Raw genomic sequence first — 19,233 nt, 5'->3', positions numbered from 1 at the left:
ACAATAAGTATACATGACCAAAACGTTATTTTGTTGTACAAAAAGAATCAGACTCTGAAATATTGTACAATTAGCTTGTGAAGGAAATCAAAAATGCAGGTGGGCATAAATATGGGGATTGGGAATTCAATGTAATGGTGTTTAGTCATCTCCCAGAGTTCTTTCTCTGGGCATAGCTGATTCGGTTATTACTGCTCCACTGGAAATGATTTGGAATGATTTGGTTGATCTCGTTGCTGAGAGAGTTCTTTCTCTGGGCATAGCTGATTCGGTTATTACTGCTCCACTGGAAATGATTTGGAATGATTTGGTTGATCTCGTTGCTGAGGATGGCCTGGTCCATCAGAACTGGTCATCATATAATATTGTTGTTGAAGTATATAATGATCTCCTGGTCCTGCTCATTTCACTCAGCATCAGTTCGTGTAAATCTCTCCAGGCCTTTCTGAAATCATCCTGTTGGTCATTTCTTACAGAACAGTAATATTCCATAATATTCATATACCACAATTTATTCAGCCATTCTCCAACTGATGGACATCCATTCAGTTTCCAGTTTCTAGCCACTACAAAAAGGACTGCCACAAACATTCGTGCACATACAGGTCCCTTTCCCTTCTTTATAATCTCTTTGGGATATAATCCCAGTAGTAACACTGCTGGATCAAAGGGTATGCATAATGTTTACATTTCTGTTATCAGTTGTAACCTTTTGCTTATTTGATTAGAATTGCTACCTTTCAATAGCATGTAATATGCTCAAATTTTGCACATATATGTATATATACATATATATGTGTGCACATATATTTAATACCTTATATTTGAATAACAGTTCTCATTAAGGTCATTTTAAACTAATAAATTTGTCTTTAACAATAGAAAAACAACTGAGACTGATGAAGAAAGAGGACTGGACTAGCTTTGAGATTGGTCCTTAGTTTCCCTACATATTCAATGAAAGAATGAGGTTAAGATACTTTTCATTTGATTTTTAATCAGCTCTAATGGTCTATGATTTGTTAATTAATTTCTTGCTAACTATTGTCTACACATAGGTATTGACCAAGATCATCTTTAGGGGTAACATGAAATATCTATAGGAATTTTTGCCTTTTTATATAAAATGTATTAGGAAAGTCTTCATTAAAGACTCTTAAAATGATTAGGAATACATATATTAAATTAATATAAAATTAAATATAGGTCAAGATCAAGTATTGATCCACAGGGAGATCTTTGTATTAGTATTTAAACTTCTAAAGTTCCTTCTTGTTTTTAGGTCAAATTCCATTACAGTAAGATTCTCTGTATAATACAACATCCACAAATCATAACCATATTAGTTTTTTATTTTAAGTAATATTTATTAATAAATAATTACTAAGCATCACTGTTTCACAGGCACCTTCACAATCTGTTAGAGCAGAAAAATAGAAGCCAGGTCTCTTGACTAACTATATAGTGCTCTCATCCCTAGATCACAGAGCTTTGTCAAAGCTCGTCATGGAAAGTCACACTTAGAATGAGGTTTAAAGATCATGTAATGTTTTGTGTGTCAGGGATGCCTTTGGCAGTCTGGTGAGCCGATGGACCTCTTCTTAGAAGAAAGTTTGAAGTAACTGAAAGAAATACTAAATTTCAGTTTGAGTTAAATAAAATAGATGTAAATTTTTTTTCTCATTCAAATTCATGGACTCCCTGAAATCTATCCATGAGTCGCTTAAGGGTCTCTGGTCCTTTCCCACAGGTTAAGATTCCTGATTTTGGCTAACCATCCTTATTTTCAAGATGAGAAAACCATGTAAAGTTACTTGACCAAGATCATCCTAGTGAGCTGTATGACAGAGCTAGGAATGTAATCCAAATCTTTTGATTTGCAGTATAGCTCTCTTTTCTGTATACCACCCTATTTCCATTCTTTTGATGAATCTTCATGGCCATTCACAAACTCACTGGAATTAACATGTATACATAATCCTAAAACAGAGAAATATCTATTTTATGGTGTCTCAGGCATTCAGCTTTTGTGTTAAATAATTCATATTTATAACAAGATATCTTTAGTAATTATAATCTGGTAGGACTTGAACTTTATAATTAAAATCAAAACCCTCAATACAAGTAATATTCTGCAAATAGAGATTCCTTTCTCACCAAACACTCTTCTCTGGATCTCTTTTCCTCATTTATAAAGTGAGGGTCTAGATAATCAATAGGTCCCTGTTTCAGCTTTAAATCCTATGATTTATGATGACAAAGGTCTGTCTTTGGATACCCATGTGATGCAACAGAATTTGATTTTTTTTTTTTAAATCCCAGTTAATAAAGGGGGTATGTAATATATATTATACTCACGGGTATGAAAAGATAAAAATTAAACATTTCCCTTTTCTTTAGGCACTGTCTTAATTCCTGGAACCATACAGCTGACTGAAAATGACCTCTTATATAGGCTGCAAACTTCTACAGCAAAGTGCATTATTACCAATGATACTTTGGCTATAACAGTGGATGCCATTGCCCATAAGTGTAAAAATCTGAAGTCCAAGTTAATTGTTTCTGAGAAGCCTAAGGAGGGGTGGGGAAACCTCAGAGAATTGATGAAGTAAGTATCCATGGCTTTTAACAAAACTATTGCACAACTTAAGCAAAATCCCCAAAATAATACATCAAGATCCAAAAGGAAGACAGTTATTGTCACAGCAGATAGCAAGAGAGTCCTCTGGTGGTGAGAGCATGGAAGTGCCAAATCATGCTTTTAATTTACAGAGGAGGACACTGTTCAAGACCAGACTTTGCTTGTTGACCTAGTTGTTATAGAAGAGCTTCTTAACTTTTTTGATATCATGGACTTCTTTGGCAGTTTGGTAAAACTTAGGGACTTTTTGTCAGAAAAAATATTTTTAAATATATAAAATAAAATATCAAACACCCCAACTCTAACCCTAATTCCATTTGTTTCTAACCTTTATTCTAATTCTGTCTCTAACCTAACTTTAAATCTGAAATCTCTTCCACTCTACACCTAAGACAGTATGATCCTTTTAATTGTTCCAGTTAGTTTCTATGCTGATTCTCTGAGATTTACTAAATATCATGGAAAATACTTTCTTTTTCTTTCTTTTTTTTTTTTTTTTTTTTGCTAATGTTTATGCCTTTATGCAGATCCTTTTAGAATTATGTCAAATAATAGTGAGAAAAAGGGATTACTTTTTTTTTTACTCCTATGTAATAGGCAAATTTCTAGTGTTTTCTAATTGCAAATAATATCTTTTTTGTCCTAAAATACTTTTTTAAAATTAAAAGTGCCCTTGCTATGCCCATGCTTTTTAAGATTTTAACATACGTGAGTATTGTACTTTGTCAAAAGCTGTTTCTAAATCTGTTGACACAATCATGATTTCTGAGTGTCTTTTATTTTTTTTAATATGACTAATTATATTGATGGTTTTCCTACTTGTGATTCATCCTTACATCCCTGATATAAATTCAGTTTATAAGGAATAATTTTTGTATATATTTTTAGCTTTTTTGCTAGTCTTTTAAAAATTATATTAGAATTCCTTAGTGATACTGGCTCATTTTTTTTTTTTTCTTAATTTAGTCTTCCCTGATTTAAATATTAAGCCATAGTACTTGTCTTTCAAAAATTTAATAGTATGTTTTTGATAATAATTTGCAGAGCATAGGAATTGATTGCTCCTTAAATTATGGTTTGTTATCTCATTATTTTTCTTTCACATGTTTATAAAATTTTTATGATTTATTTTCTTTGACCAACTTATAATTGTATCTATTTATGTCTGTTTTCTTTGTATACTCTGACCTTTTTATTGCATTATAATCTGTAGAGGATATGTTTAGTATTTTTGCTTTTTCATGTTTATATTGGAAGTTACGTATAGAAGGCTTGTGGCTTCTTCTGACTGGAACATTGACAAATATAACAAATATACAGGACCACTTTTAAAAAATAGTGAAAACTTACACATAAAGCAGAAATACTAAACTGTTTAGTTCTGTAGTTTCTTTTTATCTATAAGATCATCTCATTTTGACAAATATTAAAGTCTCCCACAATTATTTTTCTTATTACGGGCCTTTTTGCATATCAATTAACTTATGCATTTAGATGCTATACTACTTAGTATATACAGTTATGTCTTGATTAGTGTGAATAATGGATCCTGTGAAGTAGTCACATTATTCAAATTTGTACTACATATTTCCATTGGGCTAGAATTAATGACCATATTTTACATAATTCTGATTTCAAAAAGTAAAAATTTGAATACATGTATTCACTTCACAGGATTCATTATTCTCACTAATTTAGACTTAACAGCATATTTAGTTTTGATATCATTTCATTGTTTATGATATCTTTGAGCATAATGTAATTTACTATTTAACTCTCTAGAAGTAAATTTTTATTTTTGTTTCTTCTAATAGCATGAATGTAACTTCTGGGTGGTTTTTTTTTTTTTTTTGTAATCATGTGCTGCGTAGTAAATTTCATTTCAGTCTTATTTTCACTCTGTATGTATATATTTTTTCATATGTATTGTATGTAGCAAATTTCAAGGACTTTATTTTCTTATCCATCTTTTTGTTCATTTGTATTAAGCTATTCATATTTAAGGGCATGATACACTTGTGTCTTTCTCCATTTGTTTCTTTTGAATTGATTTTATCCCCCTTCTCTTTTAAATCAATGCTTTCCTCCTATGATTAGTTTTGCTTACATTATTGTGATGTACGTTGTAAGTTATTTTCATCTTCTGTTTTGTAGATTTAACATTATTCTCTTTGTAAGGCATTCTCATTCCCTTTTGGGATATATGTGGGGAGGTTTTGGATTTGGATTACTTAGCAGAAAACTACATCATCATTTTGCCAGTCTCGTGCTTTTAACTTATTTTTTTTAACATATTTTCTCCCGTATATGCACTTTCACAAAAAAAGTTATTAAACATCAGTATATATGCTGAATTGCTTTAGAGGATTTTACCCATTCTTTCAAAAATTTTCTACCTCTATCCAGGTGTAGTAGTACATAATATAATCCTTGCTTTTAGAGAGTTGGAGGCTATTGGATCCATCAGTTGAACTGAGGGATTCTGAAATGCAGTAGGCTAAACTGATTGGGTATCTCCCTTCACTAAGTTCAGCACCAATATGGTTGTGCCCTTAAGAGCTGGGGATCACTTAGCTGCCTAAAAAGGGAAGGACCAGAACAGGTCAAAATTGCATAGGTTAGTAGTGAGATTAGACCTGTGAATAGCCTCTACATTTCCAACCTGGGCAAGGCAACTCTAAATATTAATAATAATTGTATTATCTCTCTATCTTTTCAAAGTCTTCTAGCATACTAGGACTTACAGGAAGTAGAATTCAGGAATACCTTCATGTTATGATGATATATATTAAAATGTGATTTTTATGACGGTCTATACTACACAGCATCATATTTTAATGCCTCAGTGGGGGTCAAGAGCCAGATAGTAGTGAGAAGATAGCAGAAAAGACCAATAGCCTCAAAAAGGGGGGAAAAAAGACAGAATTTTTCAGGCTTTATTTAATCTTGTTTAACTAATGCAATTAATTTAATTTATTTTTTATTTATATTTAGTTAAGATTTGAGGTTTCAAGCACATAAAAATAACTTTCGCTTTGTATGATGCAAAACTATGGAGTTCAGCCCCTGATATATTTTATTTTATTTTTATTATAGCTTTTTATTTACAAGTTATATGCATAGGTTATTTTACAGTATTGACAATTGCCAAACCTTTTGTTCCTATTTTTCCCCTCCTTCCCCCTATCCCCTCCCCCAGATGGCAGGTTGACCAATATATGTTAAATATGTTAAAATAGAAATTAAATGCAATATAAGTATACATGTCCAAACAGTTATTTTGCTGTACAAAAAGAATCTGACTTTGAAATAGTGTACTATTAGCCTGTGAAGGAAATAAAAAATGCAGGCGACAAAAATATAGGGATTGGGAATTCTATGTAATGGTTCATAGTCATCTCTCAGAGTTATTTTGCTGGGTGTAGCTTATTCAATTCATTACTGCTCTATTGGAACTGCTTTGGTTCATCTCATTGCTGGAGATGGCCACTCCCTGATATATTTTTAAAGTAATGGGATGGGGGAGGGATTCAGCTAAACTAAAAGATTTCTCAAATTGAAGTTATAAATTTATTTTGGCTATCCTTTTCAGACATGCAAGTGATGACCACAGCTGTGTGAAGACCAGACACAATGATACAATGACCATCTACTTTACTAGTGGGACCACTGGCTCTCCTAAAATGACAGAACATACACATAGCAGTTATGGTTTAGGATTATCCATAAATGGAAGGTACTTTATTCTTATGCGGGTTGGAACACTGTCTAAACAATTAAAGTAGTGGAACTATCTCACCTACCCCTTAAAATAACAAGGGATGAGGGATGAGAGTACCAAAGAAGAGGTTAGGCAGGAATGGGTGAGGTCAGTTCTCCAGCAGGTTGTGGGCAAAAGAATTCGCTAAACCCAAAAGCTTTATTGTTAAACAAACACCAAGAGGGATTCTCTTGGCTGGCATATCATTCTCTAGAAAAAAAGTGATCTGCAAAGAGTCATTTTCTGAAGACCCATTTTATGCAAGAGTCTAAAGGAAATCTCAAGTGAATGTGAAATCTTGCCTGGAGTTGTGACTTCCCCAAAAAAGCTTATCTTGCTCCAGAGGATGCAAGACCATTTGGGTTTGTAGATCAAAGGAGACATTTTTTTGGTGATTTTACATAATTTTATAGGGCTCATTCAGATCGTACAGTTTTCCTCTCATCACAAGTACTCCTTTTATTTTCTCAGGTATTGGCTGGATTTGACCCCTTCTGATATAATGTGGAATACATCAGACACAGGCTGGGCAAAATCAGCTTGGAGTAGTGTTTTTTCTCCATGGAGTTTAGGAGCTTGTGTGTTTGCACACTATATGCCACGTTTTGAGCCAACCTCCATCTTAAAAGTAAGACTAACAAAGAGAAGATTTGGAGAATGCTAGGGTTGAAAGGAACCTTAGTTTTCACATGCCTACCCTTGTTCTATTAGAGTAGGGCATTTCAGATGTAGGAAGTAAAATGCCCTCAGGGATGTTGAGAGTTCTGGGGGAATTCCCCTTTTGATGTTGGCAGTTGTATAATTTAGCTGACCTTTTAAATAAACTTTTACAATCTAGAATCACAAAATTGTAGGAATGAAAAGGAACCTTAGGGATAATCATATCCAAACCCCTTTTTTTGATGAGATTATTCTTACAGATGAAGAAACAAAAATCCATATGCCTTGTCTAAGATTTAATCTTACTTGATTTTTGGAAAAAGCTGCCACTGAAACTTAGATCTCCTGAAAGACGTGAATTAATATCTGGCCTCAGAAACTTAATATCAATGTGACCAGAGACAAGTCACTTAATCTCTGCTTTAGTTTCCTCAGCTGTAAAATGGAATCAAGTATATAATATTTGTAAATTAGTACATACCAAGCACATAATAGGCATGTAATAAATGTTTCTTCCCTTTCCTTCTAATTCCTTGGATCCTTCTTTGCATTACATTAGCTTAGCATCTGCCATTTAGCATGTCTTTGAACTGCCCTAATGATAAAGTCTAAATTTAGGGAACCAAAATGAGATTAGGGTTTCTGGTTGTTAGGGAGTTAAATGATAAGGTCTAGTGGAAGGTTTGAAGTTCAGGGAACCAAATGGAGAGGTTTGGCTCCCCTGCAAGCTCTTGGGATTTGGCACAAGTATAGGAAGTTTTTGGGGAACTCCATTCTGGCAGCGCAGAGATTCTCTGTAAAAGAATTTACAGATCCAAAAACCTAGATTGATAAAAGAGGTTTATTATGGGAATTGGGAAGTAAGGTTAGAAAGCCTGACAGAGGCACGAAGTCTCCTTAAGGAAATAGGTGAGGATAAAGAGAGGGTAGCACTGGAAAAGAATATTCCAGTGGGCAGAGACTTCTTGGCATCCCAAACATGGCATAGCTGGCATGTCTGGAACCTCTGCAAAGAGAGGATTTTAGTTTGGCTCTTTTATAAGCCTTGACTACAGTCTGGGAGTTGCTCTTGATGGGGCTGGGTACAGCTTGAGTTGAATTGAATAGATCTTTATTTGAATAAAGTTGGAATTCTTTAGCTCAGGACTCAACCAGCCCACCTAGGTAAACCACTTTATCTGATTCCCTGGGGTGGTCTCTCACTGAGGCGGGGTTGAAGGAGATTTTCTCTGCTTAAATATTTATAAAAGTTGAAGTTACATAATTCTAATTCTATATTCTAGACCTTATCCAGATTTCCTATTACAGTCTTCTGTACAGCTCCAACTGCCTATCGGATGCTTGTGTTAAATTATAAATCCAGGTAAGTGGTGGTCAAATATCTAAGAAGGATTACCACCAAATGGATTGAAAAATAGGCCCGGAAATAATATCCTTTTCTCCTAAAAGCATGGACCATGTTATACAACTTATGCTATGCCCTCTAGCACAGAATATATAAGAAAGAACTTAGCATTGATAATGCCTGCCAAATAGAAAACAGCAGCCTACTTGATTGAGAGAAATTAATGAACCCAATCACACAGAGAAGAAAACTGGTATGTACATTAGGTACTTAATAAATGTTAAAAGTTTAGATTGATGTTATTATGGATTTCACTGGACAGAGTGGTTTGGTAAACATTTTACACTGAATTCACACCACCATTTTTTTTTTTTCTTTTATGTCATGCCATTTCTTTGCTATTAATTTTGATTTATTATTTACTTCAAAACCCAAAAAATACTCAATTTGGAGTGTATTTTAAAGTTATCATTTGAGGAGGGAGATGATACACCTTGTTTTGAAATTAAATAAGAAATAATTCTAATCTATTTTTTTTCCTTTCTTTCCCCCTTTACTTCCTGTTCATTTTCTTTTGATGAAGTTATAAGTTCAAAAGTCTAAAGCACTGTGTAACTGCAGGAGAGCCAATTAATCCTGAAGTGTCTGAACAGTGGAAAAAGAAGACAGGGTTGGACATCTATGAAGGATATGGACAGACAGAAACGGTACATTTACATGTGGGGTGTACCACATTTTATTAAGCAATTTTTTGTTATATTTGTTATATAAGTTCTGGAGAAGAAACAGAGTCTAATAATAAATAGTAATGGCTAATATTCATTAAGTGCCTACTGTGTGCCAGGGACTGTGTAAGTGCTTTACAATCCTCTCAACCACCCTAGGAGGTATTTGCTATTATAATTATCATTTTACAGAAAAGGAAACTGAGCTTAAATGATTTGCCCAGGGTCACACAGCTGGCAAGTAAGGTTAAATTTGAACTTGGATCTTCCTGACTTAGGCCCCTTGCTTTCTCCACTGATCCACCTAGCTGACACAAGACCACTACCTTATGGAACTTTGACTCTACTAGATTCTAAACTCACAAAGAAAAAATAATGAGATCTGAATTATCCATGAAATCTTTTAAAAGTTAGGAAGAAAAATTGCTCTCAAAACTAAGGAAATCTAAGTTTAATAAGGTACTACATACATCCAAAAAAAGTCTAAGGAGAAGCATTATATAACCAAAACTGTTTTTGAATTTAAAAAAGTATTTAAAATGTGAAAAACTTGTGTATGTTTTCTAATTTGCTTTTAAAGCAAATAAACCTCCCAATAACATATAAATAAAATAATTTTAATTTATAATTTTAAATTTTAATGTTATAAATAAATAATAAAAAATACTTTTGTCCCAGACAAAAGTAGCAGTTCATACTAGAAGCCTCACATAATGATGGAATGATATATTTTTTAGAGGCAGTAGAGTATCATGACATAAAAAAATTAAGCACCAAAAAACATTGTAAAGATACTTTTTTATACAACAAAGAAGTTTGTCCTATCTTTTTCTTTCTTTATAGGTGCTAGTCTGTGGAACTTTCAAAGGAATGAAGATTAAAAATGGTTCAATGGGAAAGCCTTCTCCAGTTTTTGATGTTAAGGTTGTCACATTCTTTACTGGAAGAATGTATAACAAATATCTCATTGAATGTAACCTTTCTTTTGTAATTATTCTCATTACTAAGTATCATAATCTTTGTAATATGGTAAGATAGGTGATCAAAACAATTATTTTATTTTGGTCTAAAAAGGAGGCATAACTTTATAGCAACAACTGTTTTTGTGAGACTTACAAACTAGTTTTGAAGAATGAGTAGACTAGTAGAGACAAAGGCATGGGGGTTAGAATATGTATGTATATTTGGGGATTGAATCAGTAAATGTTGGTTAAACATCTAGTTAACAGAATATTATTATAGGATGTTTAGATTTTGACAGTTTGTGAATCTTACAATCAAAAGGAATAGAGGCCCATTCCAAACTCATTTACCAACCATTTAAGCTTCTCCACCATTTGGGCCTACCATGCCTTTCCAGCTCTATTTAAATAGGTATTCGAGAATAAGAGATCTTGGAAAATGTTAGGTTGCCCCTCACTGAAGGCCTTCAAACCAAAACTGGCTGACCACTTTATTGGATATGTTTTAGAGGGGATTTTTGTTTAGAAAAAAGACTGGGTGGCCACTTAATTTCCTTCTAAATCTGAGATTCTGTTTTGTCTGCTATTCCACTATGTTCCTATGTTCCTAAATCCTACTCAGTTCCAAACCTAACTACTCAATTTCTTGGAATATGCCCTCCACTTTTCCATTTTTTCATCTAATTTTATAATAATTCTAATCTTCTCTCATTTGAATTAAATGGTAGAAAATGAGATGTATTCATAGCTTGGTCAGTTTAACTCAGGGATAACTATGTAGTCAACATAGGGAAAGAAATTAGCCTCCTCCAAAATCTGAGGAAATTTGGAGGAATATAGTATAAAGCATCAGGATTAGCTGCTATTACTACTGATCAGACCCTGCAGACACATCCCTCTCCCTTCTGTTCTTTGCACACTCCTTTTCTTACAATCCCAGGACCTGAAAAAGGGTTTGGGGAAACCACATTCAATCTTTTAACACAAGCTGAACCCCAGTATATAATATTCATAAGGTTTAAGTATTTCTGAAGCAAAAAAATCTTAAAAATGTGATAATTATATATGCATTCAAAAAAATTTTTATTTTGTTCAAGATTATTGATGAAAATGGTGACATCCTGCCCCCTAAACAAGAAGGAACTATTGGCATCCGAGTTCTACCTAACCGACCACTTGGTTTATTTGCTGGTTATGTCGTAAGGAATATTTTATTCAATGATTTGAATATATTTCAAAATCTCTTTAAACCAATGTTAATATTAATTATGGCAATATACTTTATTAACATTAATATAACTTGTATGTTTCATACTCAAGCTTTAAGATATCAGATATTTGTAAAGTGCTTTGCAAACCCTAAAATGCTATAGAAATGCTAATTATTATGTGAGCTATTATTCATAACAGTTTGTAATATATAGTTCAGTGTGCCGGGAAGAATACCAGCTTGGGATTCAGTAGATCTGAGTTTTGCTCTTTGCTGTGCCACTAACTAGCTATGTGATCTTGGGTGCAATATTTATTTCTCTTGGAGGCTTCCTCTTTTGTAAAATGAAAGGATTAGAAACATCATTTATAACATCTTCTTCAAGTTGTGACATTATATTGGCATGTGCTTTGATATCAGTAGTACTTAAGTGACAAGTTGTATCTTAATTTCATTACCCTCAATTTATCCTTCCCTACAATTCACAGCATTCCCTGCCTCCAGTGGGAATTAGCAGTATTTAAAAATTAGTTAAATCTGAGGATATTTGATGTACCCCATTTCATTTTAAATTAACAAATATCTTTGTTATATACAACCAGTATATGCAACCAGTAATAATATGAAGTGAGGAAAGTTTAAAAATTAAGAGACTATTTGGAGAGTTGAGAATGTTGATTGATTCATTGGATTTAAATAACATGCTTATAGTACATGGTCAAGTATTCTGAGGTAAATGATCTGGTTTGTGGAAGGACTATGGTGTTCAAAGATCTGGTAACCCTGGGTTCTAACCCTGGTTCTGGCACTAGTTTTTTCATCTTGTTGAGCCTCAGTTTCTTCAGCTATAAAATGAAGAAATTCTAATTACTACTTTCTACAATTACCTGGGCCCATTCCTTTCTGTTTTTTGTCTAGTTCACTATTGATGCAGTTTGAATGGTCTTAATTCCTGGTGGTCAAGAAGTTAGTGGCAATAAGAAAATTGTTAAGAATCCCCTTTAAATCAGCCACAGGTTTTAGGAGTGAAAGAATTCACTCATTCCCAAATTATTAGTTGCAAAATGAAAGTTTATTGTTGGATAGAAATCAGTTTACCAAGAGACTGACTTCTATAGTGGCAGATCTGTTGGAAAATGGAGTTTTGTACTGAGAATGCTTTCTCAGTGGACAGAAGGTCCTGGCAGCTGAGTGAGCTACCTAGGTCCATGTGCAAAGACCTTAGTTGAAGGAAGCTGTTATAATGGATATCTTGGTGGGGGGCTGGGACAACCCGAGCTGGTCAGACCAGGTTGGGGGGCTGGGATAGCCCAGGTTCCAGGGCTTAGACTCTTATCAATTTTCAACCTGGATCTCCTATTGGAATTAACAACACTTCAAAGGAGTGCTTTTTTTTACCAGGATTTTTAATTGAATCAAAGGTTCTGGCATTCTGGAAAGATAACTTGTCTAGGGAGAATATGCCCAGGAAGAATCTGAAAGGGATCACAGATCAAAAGGAAATATAGTTTCTTAAAAGGACCACAACCTGCTTCATCATCATCTCTTTAAGATGTTAGAAGACACTCAACTTAATCTGTTTTGTTATTGGCTATTACTTCTATTCAAGTAACAGGATCGATGGGTACAATTCACCGTGATATGCCTGCCCCTTCATGCCATAGAAGAGAGTTAGTATATTTTAGCAGCTATTAATTATCAGATCATAAGATTTAAAATTGGAAGCGACTTTAAAAGTCATCCTATCCTACCTCATTTTTAAGTCCACTGAAGAAACTGAGTCACACAGGCATTGTGACTTCCCAAAGACCATGGGGGTATTAAGTGGCAGGGCCACTATTTGAATGCAGTTCTTGTGACTCAAATCCAATGCCTTTTCCAGTGTACCTTGCTGTGGCTGCCTAAAAAACTTCATAAAATTGCCATCATCATCTGAAAGTAATTTAAACAGAAAGGCCCCTAAAGGATACCTTTCACATTGCTTCTGGAATAAATATCTTTGATAATTCTCTTCTCAGTCAACAAATTATTCAATAAGCATTAAACCCCAACACTATATTAAGTTCTGGGATACAAAAAATAAAAGGCAAAAGACAGTTCCTGCCCTTAAGAAGGTCAGTTAGACTTTGTTAGACAAAGGAGACAGGAAACAAATATGCAGGTAAATAGGAAGTAATTAAGAGGCAGTAGATTTAGGAAAGGTCAAGAAGAGCTTCTTAGAAGGTGGGATTATAGTTGGGACTTGAAGGAAGCCAGGAGATGGAGTTGAAGAAGAACATTCTAAGCAGAGGAGATAGCCAGAGAAATTGACAAGAATTGAGGGCCTGAAGTGATGTGTGGCATCAGGTTAAGAATCCTGCAAAGGGGAGGGCAGGGCTTTGAATGCCAACCAGAGGATTCTGACTTGTTCCTGGAAGTGATAGGAAGACAACAGATCAAATATGGAAATTAGTGTGAAGTGTAGCTGGATTTGCACTTTAGGAAAATCACTATGTGGCTGGCTAAAGGACAGATTGGAGTGGGGAGAGACTTGAGGTGAGCAGATCTGCCAACAGGCTGCTGCAGTCCAGGGATGAGGTTCTGAGGGCTTGCACTAGGGTGGTGGCAGAGCTGGAGAGAGGAGACATATCAGAGATATTGAAAAGGGTGAGAGATATTGAAGACTTAAGATTGGCACTTAGGCTGCCAGCTTGGAGGACTTTTCCACATGACTGGATAACAGAGAATCCCTTTCTTTGCTATCTAACACCTACCACAGTGCTTGGCACTTAAAAGACATTTGACAAATTCTTGTAGGCTGATTGATTCCATATTAGGCTGAGAACTTCATTTTGCTTATTGCAAAGGATAGTAAATGTGATATCAGTATTATTTAAGACAAATAATAGCAAGGTAATAAATTCTATACTGATTCTTTCTAACTGGTTAATATCAGTAGTAATATAGTGAATGATTCAGTCAAGTACTAAAGCCACAATCAATACATTAAAGCACATTTTGATTAGTCTACTTAATTATATGACAAGATAGAAAGATTCAAAACAACACATTTATTACTAGTTAAGCATTCTTGTTACTAACTTCCCTCTATCAAATTGTTCTTAGTTAAACTTTTCTACAGGCCTGTCCTGACTAGGATTGTTTTTCAATTAATGCTTTATCATCTAATCTTATTTCTTGCTCCTTATTATCTCCTTTATAAATAAGGCAGAAATTTCTGTTCTGACTTTTTCCTCTTAATGATTAAAATTTCTCCCTTATTTGACCTGTTATCAATCCCTTAGACAATTAACCCTGTGATCTATCCCACCAAATACTTCAAAATGAAGAGATGTATATGCAAAGTTCTTTTTTCATTCTCAATTATTTGGGATTGGAGTGAATATTCCTTGCTAATCATTTGTATCTTCTTTAATGGGTCAAGTCTTCCCCCTTTCCTGTTCCCTTTTTTGGATATTTTAAAGTCTATCCAAACAAAACAGTAAAATTCACAATAATGTTAATACAATCTTATTCAATGTTTTCTAGGATGAGCCTGTCAGAACATCCTCAGTGTTCCGTGGGGATTTCTATATGACTGGTGACAGAGGATATATGGATGAAGATGGATATATCTGGTTTATTGGAAGATCAGATGATATCATCTTATCTTCTGGGTAATTTTCCTTTCTATATGTCCTATTAAACTGAACATCATTATCCAGAAGTAAATCCGTAATTCTCCTAGACAGTATATCAAATGCTTTGCTTCCTAGATATCGAATTGGTCCTTTTGAAGTAGAAAGTGCTCTGGCTGAGCATCCAGCAGTCCTGGAGTCAGCTGTGGTTAGCAGTCCAGACCAAATCAGAGGAGAGGTAAAAAAAAAAAAAAAAAAAAAAAATACTATCACCTTAGCTTTGGAACTTCTGAAGCTAATAATTGTCAAATAGCACATTTTATTTTTCATTACCTTTAAGCAGAATTTACTAAAGGAATTAATTTACCAAAAATTCAGTCAATTAGAAATCAGGTTGGGTTTTAACATCTAGTTTTGCAAGTCTTCTTTATAAGCAAATAGGACTCACAACAAAGGCAAATTGTCTTCAACAAAGCTTCAGCCCTCTCTTACCCCAGTCCCTAATGCAGCACTATATGATGGGGTATGGACTAGATTTTGGAATCCATTAAGTGTTCATTTTTTTCTATTCTATAGAATTGTACATGGTTTATAGGATTATTCCCAGGACGAGTCCACTGTGCTTGTGTATGTCACTTGGTAGCATACTTATCTGTATAAACCACAAACTACTTAAAACCTATAATTAGAAAGTCACAATTTTTCCCCCCATTAGATTTTTACATTTTCTGGTTAGACAATGAAAACAAGACAATCCAAGGTAGGCTACTAGTACCTAATATATCTCCTATTTCTTAGAATTGTGTGTGTGTATGTGTGTGTGTGTGTGTTTTTTTTTTAAGGTAGTAAAGGCCTTTGTAATTCTCAAGGCTGAATATAAGTCACATGACCCAGAAAAAATAAAAAATGCACTTCAAGAACATGTCAAAAAAACAACAGCACCATACAAATATCCCAGAAAGGCAAGTATTTGAATTAGATTTAAGGGTTACTTGATGTTCTGTCCCCTGGTCTTGGGAGAGGGGACTTTTTTGTTTATTTTTAAACAAGTAGTGTGCTCAAACATTTACACAGTGGATAGAACACTGGATTTGGACGGGAAAACCTGAGTTCAAATCCAGCCTCAGATGCTTATTAATTGTGTGACAAGTCACACAGATTTCCCTCAGTTTTTCATCTATAAAATGAGCAGAAAAAAAATGGCAAAACAATCTAATATCTTTGCCAAGAAAAGCCCAAATGGTGTCATAGTTGGACACAACAGAACAATAAATGTTCAATTTTGAAATGTCCTAAATTACTTCTCAACAATTTGGGGTTGGAATTTTAACATTTATGACATTTATAGTTTAATCCTTCCCCACTCCCCAATCCCAGTTTGCTATACTATTTGGATCATTGGCTCTTGATCAACAGGTGAGGTTTTGGCAAAAAAAAAAAAAAGGTTATTACACTGAGAAACAATTTCCCAGTGGGCCATATCCTGATAGGAAATTAGCAAAGGTTTGGGGTACAGAGTCGTTTTTTATTAGCCTTCTATGATTTGAGACTAGGGAGCGATTAAAGATTAATTTTCAACTCAATAAAGGGTGGCGATTATGTTCCAGGTCAAGATCTCCAGTTGAATTGTAGGTTGAGATCACCAGGGGAGTTTCCCCTAGGAACCAGGAGGATGGGGTAGGTCTGGAGAAATTTTGAGATACAGGGTTTTTCAACTCAGGTTCACCCTCCACCACCACCCCCCCAAAGATCAGGGATACACAGTTCTATTACATCAAAAGTACTTCAACCCCACCTGTCTAACCAAGTTGAAAACATAGTTTCACAGTTATAAAGCATTTTATAAATCTTATATCTTAATCAATACACTTTTAAGGAAGGGACCTGGTGATGAGTAAGATGCTTTGGAAACCTTCAAGAACTCCATAAATGGGGGTTAATTTTCCTCATTTTACAGGTGAGAAAAGAAAAGCTCTGAGAATCCCAAGTGATTCTTCATTGGACAGCCAATACTAGAAATGAAATTTGAACCCAGGTTTTAGTCCAACTTCTGTGTTCTTCTACTCTGGTATTAGGTATTTGGGATCTTAATTCTACCATTTACATCATATTGATGAGGTTTGTGGCAGTCAGAGTTATGAAAATCCCCTTTTGGTCAGAGGCGTAGGTTTTTCATGAAAGAATTCACAAATCCTGAAATATTAATGGCAAAAAATGGAAGTTTATTGTTGAATAGGAAGCCAGTTTTGCTGAAACTGACTTCTTTAATGGCAAAGTCCTATTAGGGAAATAGAAGCTGGCAATGAGAAGAGAATGTCTTCTCAGTGGGTAGGGTCCTAGCCAATATGCCAAAGTGGCAGAGCAAGCTGCTTTGGACATTTTGCAAAGAATAAGTTCAGAAACTGCCCTTTAAAAAAGGAATCTTGAGGCTCAGGTTTCAGGTTGAAAAGAAAGCCAAACTCCCTAGGCCTAGATGCTTATCAATATCCGGCCCAGATCTCCAATTGGAATTTCCTGAAAGGTTCTGGCATCCCCAAAAGATCTTTTTGTACTTTTTGACCAAGATTTCTGATTGAATAACGACACTTAACTTGTCTGGGGAGATATGCTTTCCCAGGAGGGCCCAAGACTCCAAGATCAAAAGGGAACACAGTTTCAGAGTATTAACTGCACAGATCAAAAAGGGAACACAGTTTCAGAATGATTACAGAGTTCAATTTCGTCAAAATGAAGATTGCTTAGTACAATTTATTTTAGTTATTAGTTGCAAAATACTAGAATAACATTTTACCACCTTGATGCCAATAGGTGGAATTTGTTCACGAGTTGCCAAAGACCATCAGTGGGAAGATAAAAAGAAATGAATTGCGGAAGAAAGAATGGGGGAAAGTCTAGTTTTCTTTGATTATGTCATACTATAATACCTGTAAAACCCAAATATTTTCTGAAACTTAAATCCTAAAGATGAAATAAAGAAATGGATACTCATAGATTCGTGGTTTTATAAACATCTTTTGTAGTTAGCAGTATTACATGGAATTCTGAAGTAAAATAAAATATTCTCTAATTGATCCTGTGATGTTAAGTCTGTCAACAAGCATCTGCAAAGGACTTATTATGTGCTAGATGTTGTGCTGTGGATAGGATTACTGTGACCAAAGCTGACTCCCCCAGGTTGGAAGTGGTGATGCCATGGGCAATTCCTCCCTTGAAAACTATATGGAAGTCACAGGTGGGGATTGAGGCTCTTGCTTCCAGTTATGTTAAATGGGGACCTCGCAAATGTCATTGCCATTCCCCACCTCTATGGGACAGAACAACTGGCTAGTTCTCCTAACTGCTTTCTTACTGGAAAGATTATGGTTGCATTTTATTTTAGGAATAAAAAAAATTCCTTAAAATGTGTAAATTTAATTCTGATAAAACAAATAATCTTAATGTCACCATTTCCTTAAAAGGAGGCCAATAATAAATCCTGTATAGCAAGGAATTATTTTAGTAGTGCAGACAAATTAGGATGTAGGTAGCTATCAGTTTTGGAGCTTCAAGTATTTAAAATAACCATTCAGTATTGGCTACATGTAAGGAATCATATCGGGTGCAGCTTAAGCAAAGAAGTAAGAGATACGATTCCTTTCCTTAAGGATTTTATAATATAACTAAGAAAATAAGAAATCATCATGAAGTGATAATGTAAATAGGGAAGGTCAATTACAAAATGAAACTGGTTTGTTGCAAGAATTAAGAGAACCATATGGATTCTACTTCATGAACAATAAATCCATCTTGTTTTTCTCTAAATTACTCATAGGAAAATAAATGGTATAATCCATAAGATACTGGTGTGCTATAGATGGTATAAAAAGCAGATGGATACAATTAATCAGCATCTCTCAAATCTAGGAAAGGAAAAACCTCAAACCCTCCCTTCCAACTTAACCAAAACTAATTTTTCCCTACTTAAAAAATCCATCATTTTAACTCCAATTAGAAGTTAGATCATCTAATTTTATATCCTGTTGATTTTTTTCTTTTAAGGCAGAGAAATCTGTCTTCTTAATTTAGGGCTCAATGCCAACCTAAGTTTTAGTCCCTATTTGTTAGACAGTTGGCATGCAGTTTAAAAAAAAAAATCAATATGCATGGAAGCTCAACCCTTTGTTGTCTCAGTTATTCCAAATTTCACCCATCATAAATATGTAAGTAAAGATAATGACACTTGCCAGGCTCCCATTTAACACAACTGTGGAAATAATGCCTCAATCCATATCTGTACCTTCCCTATTCTTTCCAAGTTATGTTAGAAGAATTGA

At 34.4% G+C, this 19,233-nt stretch overlaps 1 protein-coding gene across 13 annotated transcripts in view; it reads left to right on the top strand.

Annotated features, from left to right (window-relative positions):
• ACSM3 (acyl-CoA synthetase medium chain family member 3) overlaps nucleotides 1-19,233 on the top strand; it is an 81,796-nt gene that overhangs the window by 14,844 nt on the left and 47,719 nt on the right. For 4 of the 13 annotated variants that reach the window (XM_023497418.2, XM_023497419.2, XM_031942333.1 and 1 more), the window contains exons 4-14: nucleotides 2,401-2,608; nucleotides 6,234-6,377; nucleotides 6,873-7,029; nucleotides 8,345-8,424; nucleotides 8,990-9,113; nucleotides 9,975-10,055; nucleotides 11,191-11,292; nucleotides 14,832-14,959; nucleotides 15,035-15,158; nucleotides 15,763-15,882; nucleotides 17,729-19,053. In XM_023497418.2, the coding sequence (XP_023353186.1) occupies nucleotides 2,401-2,608; nucleotides 6,234-6,377; nucleotides 6,873-7,029; nucleotides 8,345-8,424; nucleotides 8,990-9,113; nucleotides 9,975-10,055; nucleotides 11,191-11,292; nucleotides 14,832-14,959; nucleotides 15,035-15,158; nucleotides 15,763-15,882; nucleotides 17,729-17,815 (1,355 nt within the window). In that variant the 3' untranslated portion in view covers nucleotides 17,816-19,053. Of the gene's footprint in view, nucleotides 1-2,400; nucleotides 2,609-6,233; nucleotides 6,378-6,872; nucleotides 7,030-8,344; nucleotides 8,425-8,989; nucleotides 9,114-9,974; nucleotides 10,056-11,190; nucleotides 11,293-14,831; nucleotides 14,960-15,034; nucleotides 15,159-15,762; nucleotides 15,883-17,728; nucleotides 19,054-19,233 lie in introns of those variants that run through there. The other 9 variants (XR_004230201.1, XR_004230202.1, XM_031942368.1 and 6 more) reach the window with 6 other exon arrangements.

This window comes from Sarcophilus harrisii, chromosome 1 (genome assembly GCF_902635505.1).
Source record: "Sarcophilus harrisii chromosome 1, mSarHar1.11, whole genome shotgun sequence".
In the NCBI taxonomy this organism is placed as follows: domain Eukaryota; kingdom Metazoa; phylum Chordata; class Mammalia; order Dasyuromorphia; family Dasyuridae; genus Sarcophilus; species Sarcophilus harrisii.
This window is presented reverse-complemented; position numbering and strand designations above follow the sequence as displayed.